Source organism: Pteropus vampyrus, unplaced genomic scaffold, assembly GCF_000151845.1.
Source record: "Pteropus vampyrus isolate Shadow unplaced genomic scaffold, Pvam_2.0 Scaffold2, whole genome shotgun sequence".
Taxonomy (NCBI): Eukaryota; Metazoa; Chordata; class Mammalia; order Chiroptera; family Pteropodidae; genus Pteropus; species Pteropus vampyrus.
In genome coordinates, this window is record NW_011888783.1 from 35,115,102 (window position 1) to 35,124,332 (window position 9,231).

At 37.5% G+C, this 9,231-nt stretch overlaps 1 protein-coding gene across 3 annotated transcripts in view; it reads right to left on the reverse strand.

Annotated features, from left to right (window-relative positions):
- The window catches only part of LYPD6 (LY6/PLAUR domain containing 6), a 118,148-nt gene that overhangs the window by 4,028 nt on the left and 104,889 nt on the right, over window positions 1–9,231 (reverse strand). For all 3 annotated transcript variants that reach the window (XM_011359540.2, XM_023530197.1, XM_011359532.2), the window contains one exon: window positions 1,676–1,806. In XM_011359540.2, the coding sequence (XP_011357842.1) occupies window positions 1,676–1,806 (131 nt within the window). The remainder of the gene's footprint in view (window positions 1–1,675; window positions 1,807–9,231) is intronic.

The window sequence follows — 9,231 nt, forward strand, 5'->3', positions numbered from 1 at the left end:
CTTCCTAGGTCTCGGCTATTCTGTCTGTGAAGTGGGACTTATAATATTTACCCTACCTCTCAAAAAGGCTCTTTCTGAATACTTGAGGAAACTGTTAAGAGGGCAATTTTCACTTGCCAAATTTTCCCAGTGAGAGTGAAATGGTAACAACCCAGATAACCTAAAGTTAAATATTTACTTTCATTAGCGTTGTCTGCATAATTCTCTCCATTCTCATGGGTAAGCTAAGATTTGAAGGGTTTTCATTTATGCAATTATTTCTACGTTATATAGTTTTACTTGTGGATCGCAGGAAAGAAATAAACCCAAGGAATTATTGACAGAAGTTATTTTAGATCATGGCTACACTAAGTACAGACCAGCAGTTTCAGTATCAGCTGGGAGCTTATTAGAAATGCAGAATCTCAAACCTTGCCCTGAACTCAGTGAATTAGAGTCTGCATTTTAGCAAGATCCCCAAGTGATTTTATATGCACAGCAATGTTTGAAGACTCTACGATGGTTAATATCATATACAGTCATTACCCTCCAGAGACTTCAATCTAGTCATCACCGTTAACATGGATTAGGAAGATGTTATAAAGTTGAAGAGAGAAACAAGGGGTCAGAAGTGAGTTTGAATTCTGTCTCTTCTGTCTCTATTACTTTACTAGCTTTGTAATCTGAGCACATGATATCATTTCTCTGGTCTTTAAACTTCCTCCTTGGCGAAGTAGCCACAATAATGCCTGAGAGTCTAGTTTGCTAAAGGGTCAGGCAAAATTCTTGGGTTTACCCTTCATATTTCAAACCATGAGCAGGAAGGCAGAAGGCAGATTATACTTTAAAATTTACTTCTTAGTGTATTTGACAAGTCTCTTGAAAATTAGCTGTCCAGCTTCTTGAGAGAAAGAAGCCCCTACCATTCCAGGGTATCAGACTGGGCATTGCCCCCAAGCCCCAAAAAGGCAGCCTGATGGGGAGAAGTGGGCAGACTCCAAATAAAGGTCAAGGCCTGTTATATAAGCTCATGTCTCCAGCCAGCTCTGAATGACCAGCAGGAGAGTCAGGGGCATTCCACACTCCAACCATGAGTCAGGCCGTCAGGCTGCCTTTCTCTGATTCTTTATATTCACCTTCGAGGCTGGCCTCGAAGTTCATTTTACACTGAGTGCTTCTGTACAAGCACCGGATGGAGTTTCAGGGGAGCAAACTCACAAGGAGAGGGTTCTCTCATCACCTACTGAAATGACTCAGAAGCCAACATATACTTTCTTCGAATCAGAATCCCACAAAAAACACAAGCCCCACTTTATAGACAGTTATCAAAGCTAAATTGCCTTGGCCATCCCCAGCTGAATGAATTGTTAGTACATCTGCAATGCTTTACTATGAGGATATAATTGGTCCCTCGTTCCTCCTCTTTCCGGTAGCTTTATGACTTTCTTCTGAGTAAAGAAAGGGCTTCTAATAATTTTCAGTACCTTCCTGATGTTGTATTTACATAATTTATACTGGTTATCCTGTGCCCTGGTATAAACTTTTATTTTTTTTATAGCAAACAGGAAAGGAAGCATACTCTCATAATGGTATAAAGATAGCCTCTATGGGGAAGTAAGAATTTGCTTGTGAGCAGGAGTCTGAAGTGGAAGAAGGCTGACTATTCTGTACCGGTCACTTGCTTTGTTGCCCAGACCTTGTGGCCTTCATGCTCCGAGTCTCTGCAGCCAGTGGACAAGCATTCTTCCAGTGCAACACAGCGTTTGGTGACAGAGATGCTGTTTCCTGTGACTTCCATTGTGTGCTGAGTGTAGCAGTATCTGGTCTCTGTCAACAGAGAAAATGTTTTAATCGACCTAGAAAATGTTAACCTAACCTGCCTGGAAGGATAAAAGGGGTGTCAACACAACAAATTCTGGAAAAATCTAACAGCACATGGGACGTACACTGTGTTGGAGATGTGCTTGGAGAGCCCCACTTCGCCACAGAAGAAGGAGGGCCTTCTGAAGACAATTGGTCTCTGCCCATTGCAATCCCCATAAACCAAGACCCGGTGGCTTCATTCTTTGCCTATTGACAAATTTTGCCACTGTATTGACTTTCATTTTTAGAAGAGGAGAAGCTTGGAAAGATGATTTAAGGGTGTGAGAGTCATAGCAATTTTCAGGAAGATGAAATGGTAAAAAAAAGTTCAAAGAACCCAGGATGAAAAGACAAGAAGTTAGGCCCGTAACAAAAATCTTCAAGGAGATAAAAGACTAGCAGAGGTGTGTGTGTGTGTGTGTGTGTGTGTGTGTGTGTGTGTGTGTGTGTGTGTGTGTGTGTGTTTGGAAAATCAGCTCTTCCCAAGCAAGAGCAGAATGATTAAAAATAGATTTATTGTATCTGGAGAAAATGACTTTATCCCCCCCAAAAGAACTTCTTGTCTAGGAGCATAGCTGGATCCTAGAATTCATTACAGAAGACCCCAACAATGAAGATGTTCCTAAATTGAGGAGCATCGTTTCTCCCTAGCATGATTTCAGTGTCTTTCTAAAAAGGCAGATGAAGAAAGACCATGATGTGAGTTTTTAAAGTCTTCACAGGCTGAAAACTTGAGATTTCTTCCAAACTTTCACGGATAATTTTTTTTTAACTTATAATTTAAAGACTAAAGAAAAATGGCTTGACCAATGTAATTCTTTAAGTTCTTCAGGCAGTGTTCAGCTTTCTAAGCCTGAATTTAGTTGAATGCCCCTGCTCCACTTTCAAATTGAAAAAGAAAATGAATAATTCTTAAGAAATGCCGCTGAGCTGTTTTTCATCCATATCTTGGGCCCAAATTTGCATACTTTACACGTTTTGGATATTTACTGGCTAATATGGAATTATGACCTTCTATGATATTATTTATTAGGCAATAAAAATTCTTCCCACCAGATTCTGTCATAATTTTGGCAGCTTTTAACCAATGTATGGTGTCCAAATAAGAAAGCTGAATAATTTTAGCCTCTGAGAATGAACTAATACAGACCACATGAACACATCCTGGGAGTCTTAATAATCTTCTAGATACCCACACTTGACAGGAACCTGAGTAGCCTCCAACTGAGTCTTGCTAAGGACAGCGTCTTCCCCAGTGGTTACACTCTTGGTGGGTGTACCTGGGCTGAGTCCGTTTCAGTGCTCTCCCCGCAAAAGCTGTCCCTCCCCACACTGCACCCTGACCAGAATTGTCAGTTGAGATCAGGTCAAGACATCTCTAGCTTGCTCAGAGGAGTGGGGTCAGTAAGGTCATTCTATGTATTCACAAGAAATGTTGAAAGCTTTGTGTCTGGCAATATTTCTCCCAAAGCCCTAAAATATTTTAAAATTGGAGTGACTGTGATTGTTTTTCTGATGAAGAGGAGATGGCTGCTCTCCTGATTTTTTTTTTTTTTTTTTAAAGCCTTTGACAGGTTTTAACATATGGAGGACAGTGACCTAAGAGATTTAAAACACCTTCCAAAGAGGACTGATTTACTTCTCTGGTATCATACTTGGACATTTATGGCCATTATACCCCAACTTCAGATGTTCAGGAAAGCAATAAAAGGGGAATGTTCTTATTTTCTATCTCCTCTTCATGCAGACAACTAGGAGCAGCTGCCAGAGATTTTACTGTTCCAAATGTAAATCTGAGCAGATAAGGTTATATGTTTATGGAATAAGTAAATCATTAAATGGTTCCAGTTTTAGAAATTAGATTTGTCCCGCATATAGTGAATTATCTTGTTTTAGCTAAGTCTTAGAAAAACAATTGGTGAACCTGATATAACTACCTTTGGTTCATACTTTTATGTCCAACAAACTCTCATTTAATTTATTAATTGAAAATTTATTCCATTGAATGAAAGTACAGACAACAACTGTTGAACCTTTTATTTTTTTCAGAAAAATATGAAAAAACCCAGTATGGAATAAGCCAATTCTTGCTATTCTGTGGGGAGAAGGGCAATCAGTGATGAAGGTGGATAAGAATTTTTTTCTTCCACTTCACCAAGTACAATCCATAAAACAAAGACATATTGAGAATACCCCATTACTTTTAGCACCAGAGACTTCAGGTCTGAAGCATCAATCCCTTAAACGCATCCCTTCTCCTTCTCATCTTAAAAAACCTCAAGGTGAGTTATGAAATGTTAATGTGGGAAAAGGTCCTGTGGTTAAATAAGTTTGGGAAATGCTCAAATAAAGTTGAACAGGTTTCTTTAGTGCACTTGTGACAGCCTTGAATTTGTACTGAGATCTCCAACGGAGGCAGGAGCAGGGCAGGCAGAATTTCCCAAGTAGAACTAGGCGGACCACATGTGGCTTATCGCTGGACTGTAGAATTGATAAAAAACTGAGTTTCTGCCACAGAGCATTGCTCTCCATGCATTTTGAATAATCCTTGGTTTAGTAATGAGGTTATATGAGAATCAAGCCGGCTGATAGCTTCACACTAAAAGAATTTCAAAGGCTTTTATCTAAAAGATAAAAGATGGATTTGAATTTCTACCAGGTTAGTTTCTGCCTCTAAAATCTCATATTCAGCACTGCATGGTACTCCCAGAGGTTGTGAAACAAAAATCTTTTACTGTGAGATTCACAGGCATTCAAGTAAAGTCAGAACTGAGTAAAAAAGCTTAATCAACAATTGGAAGACAAAGAATATAATTTTCATGAAATTCACACATATGTACACAGATTCCATAACTTAGTTCTGAAATTTAAAAAAGGTCTGAAGCTAAAATGTAAATTTCCATTTACTCATCAACATTCAGTTTCGAATAACAGAAACTGTATTGAAACAAAATATACAAAATATATGTAAAATGATTTGAATTAAAACGAGACATTTAAAATGACCAACCAACTCTCACCACACAGTTATTCTCTGTGGCTCCTCTAGTTTGGGTTTCTTTACAAATAAATATAATTATTAAAGTAATACTAGAGAACAATTCACTAGGTACAAGAAATTTAATGGCAGGAAAATAACTTTAATCACAATATTACAAATTATATTGAAAAATAAAAGGCTAGTATCATCTGTGGCACACTCCCTGCCTGGTTCCTTACTGTGCACTCAGCCCTGCACATTCTGCCTTGCTCCTTCCAGGTCCTCCCTCTGAGATGGCTGTTCACCTAAGTGTCCAACTTGACGCTCTTCTCCTGTCTGATCTCATAGGATTTCTTTGCAGGTCCAGGCTCTGCAGGATTCCTCACCCTGGACTTCAGAGCTTGGTCTTCCTTTAGATTTTCTTCTACATCTCTAGTCTCTTATCTTCTAACACTTGCCCTGGCCTGAGTGTCTTTATTCTCCCAAGCACACTTCTGAAACCTCCTCTCACTCAATTAACCTCATCCAATCTTTCATATCTTCAGTCTAATTCTCTTTCCTGGGCTATAGAACCAAATTTCCAAATATTTCCTGCAGCACCAGCAGCACCTTAAATCTCACATGCCTCAAACCAATCACACCACTTCCCTCTCGCTTACATCTGTTTATCTTCCTGTGCTTCTATTTCAGAAAGGGACATCCTGAGATGTGGCACCTCGATCTTCGACTAGAATCACCTGAGACTTCTCTTGCCAAGCTGGGTGTCTCCAAGTCCTCCAAAATGTCTCCATTATTCATCTGATCTTTTCTGTTTTGTTTTATATTTCCCCAACGCAGGACACCAACATTTCCTGTCTTCTTTATCTCTGGCCTCTCTCCTCTCTAACGCAGGTGTCGGACAACCACCAGACAGATCACTGAAACCAAGGTCAGATCATGCCATTCACTACCCATGAAAGCATAAATAACACTTAAACTCATGAATGATGCCTAACTGTCAAGGAGTCCTGACTGCTAGGTTTATTTGGACTTCCAGAGTGGACGGTACATGGCCCATTGTTCTATTTCTGCTCTTGAAGCTGTGTGTCAAGAATATAGAGTAACTGTTCTTCCCTGCTGCAAACATCAATTACATCTACAACTCAAAGCTAGGCATCTGAAACTCAGCACTTATTACTCAAGGTTCTCCTTGATCTAGACACCACACTACTTCATCGTTTCTTACTAGATACTTTGAGACTATGATACAATTTTTGACCATTTTTTCACAACAAATCTTTTTTCCTGTCTGCTACTCCCAGAAACCTAATGTTCTTCAAGGCTTAATCCAAATGACATAAATTCTGTGAAACTTTCCTTGATTTTCCGCCCAACACCAGGCTCACAGCCTCCCTTAGCTTCCTTATTTGATGTCTGGCTTTCCTCCTAGATCAGGTTTCTCAACGTTGGCACAATTGTTTTTTACTGGTGGATTTGGTTTTTTTAATTAAACTTTTGATTTTGAGGTAATTGTAGATTCACATGTATCTGTGAGTAATAATACAGAGAAATCTCATGTACCTTTTACCCAGTTTTTCCTGAATGGTAACATATTACAAAACTATAGTATAATCACAATCAGGATATTGACATTGGTGCAATCAAGATAGAGAACACTTCTGTCTCCACAAGAATCCCTCATGTTGACTTTTTGTACTCACATCCTCTCTCCTCCTGCCCCAACCCCCTCTTTAACCCTTGGCAGCCACTAATTTGTGCTCCATTGCTATAATTTCATCATTTCAAGGATGTTACATAAATAGAATCATACGGTATGTAAACTTATGGGGTTTGGCATTTTCATTCAGCCTAATTCACTTAAAAGTTATCCATGTTATGTGTATCACAAGTTTATTAATTTTTATTGTTGAGTAGTAGTATTCCATGCTTTGAATGTACCAAAGTTGGTTAACCATTTCCCCACTGAAAGTATATCATCTAGGTTGGAAATATCATTGATAAAGCTGCTATCAACATGTGTGTAGAGGCTTTTTTTGTGAACATAAATTTTTATTTATCTGGAATAAATGTTCATTAGTAGAACTACCAGGTTGTATGGTAGTTGCATGTTCAGCTAATTAAGAAACTGCCATGCTGTTTTACACTCCCCCTAACAAAGTACGAGTAATCCAGTTTCTCCCAATTCTTATCAGCATTTGGTGGTGGTGTTATTTTTTATTTTAGCCATTCTGATAGACGTATAGTGATATCTCGTGTTTCTAATCTGCATTTTTCTAAGGGCTAATGATGTTGAATATCTCTTCGTGTGCTTATTTGCCATCTGTTTATCTTCTTTAGTGAAGTATATGTTCACTATTTTGTCCTTTCCCTAACTTTTAAAATTTTTCTTACTGTTAACATTTGAGAATTCTTTATATATTTTAGACACTAGTCCTTTTTCAGATATGTGTTTTGTAAATATTTTCTCTTGGTTTTTAGTTTGACTTTTCGTCCTCTTAACAAAGTCTTATACAGTACAAAAGTTTTAGATTTTAATGAAATCCAATTTACCAATCTTTCTTTTTATAGACTGTGCCTTTTATCCCAAGTCCAAGAACTCTTTGCCTAGCCCCAGGTCCCCAAAATTTTCTCCTGTGATTTCTTTTCTGAACATTATATGGTTTTATATTTAAATCTATGATTCACTTTGAGTTAACTTTTGTAAAAGGTGTAAGACTTAGGTTGAAGTTCATTTTTTGCCCATAGATGTCCAATTACTCCAGCATCATTTGTTGAAAGGCTATCTTTCCTCCACTGGATTGCATTTGCAGCTTTGCCAAAACTAAATTGAGTGTACTTCTGAGTTCTCTATTCTGTGCCACTGATTTATGTTTCCATCCCTCTGCTAAAACCACCATCTTGATTACTGTAGCCATGTGATAAATCTAAAAAAAGGGTAGATTAATTTCTTTCCACTTTATTCCTCTTTTTCAAAATGGTTTTTAGCTATTCTAGTTTCTTACCTTTCCATATGAATTATACAATAATCTTATCTATATTGACAAACAATCTTGCTGAGATTTTGACTGGAATTTTATTAAACCTATATGTCAATTTGGAAAGAACTGACATCTTTACTACATTGAATCCTTCAATTCGTGAACATGGTGATTCTCTCCATTTGTTAAGTTTTCTTTGAATTCTTTTATTAGCATTTATAGTTTTTGGCATACATGTCCTGTTCATGTTTTGTTAGATTTACTTCTAAATAATTTAGAAGTTTAAGTTTTTGAATAATTATAAATGGTATTATATTTTCAGTGACCACGTTAATTCATAATACATATAAATATAATTGAGTTTTGTGAGTTTATCTTAATATTTGTGATCTTGCTGAACTTACTTATTAGTTCTGAGAATTTTTTAAATAAATTTGTTGGGATTTTCTACAAAGAAAATCATGTCATCTGTGATAAGGGATAATTATTTCTTCCTTTCCAATCTGTATGCCTTTTATGTCCTTTTTCTGCCTTATTGCACAGGGTAGAACTTTCAGCAATACATTGGCATAGAGTGGATAAACAGGACTTTACGGTAGACAGTAGTTAAAATAAAAGTGATAAGGCAAAAGCATTGGATGGATGTTCCTATCTGAGGCAATCATGTTAATAGGAAATACTTGGACAAAAATACTATGAACTGGAATAGTTCAAGCAACAATCTTATTGAGGATGATCAAACTTTTGGTTAAAAAAATTGCTGGAACAAATGTAAGGAATAAATCGGAGAATTGTAATGCCAGCTGAAATGAACTAACTAGTACCTCCTTAACAAAAAATAGAATAAAATTAAAAGGCCGAACAAAATTAAAACAACAACAATCTGTGCAAAAACATAGGAGAGCTATCAAGGTGATAGGATTTGAAGAGCAAGGTACCAGTGAAACACAACACGATGAGCTGAGCCTGACATTCTATACCTGTTCTTCCCTTGAGGCACTTGCACAGGTAGAGAGGCTAAGGAGCCAAGCAGAAAGCTCTGCTAAGGGGCAGAAAAGCTGAGCAGAGCTCTTGTCAGTCTCAAGGGAATTGGGAGTCACAAATAGGAACCCAGAGCTAGCAGGACAACAAAGAGAGATGGGAAGTACAGAGAAGTGAGGCTGACAGTCTCAGTATAAAATTCTAGGTTGGCAGTTATTAACTTTTAGCACTTTTAAAATGTCACTCCACTAACTTCTAGCTTCTACTGTTTCTGTCAATACTAACTGTTGGCCATATCTCCCAAAACAAGAACGAGCCCAAATAAACAACCTAATGCTTCATCTTAAAAAACTAAAAAAGGAAGAACAAATGACACCTAAAGTCAGCAGAAGGAAAGAAATATTCAAAATTAGAGCAGAATTAATAAAACTGAAAACAAAACAAAAAAAA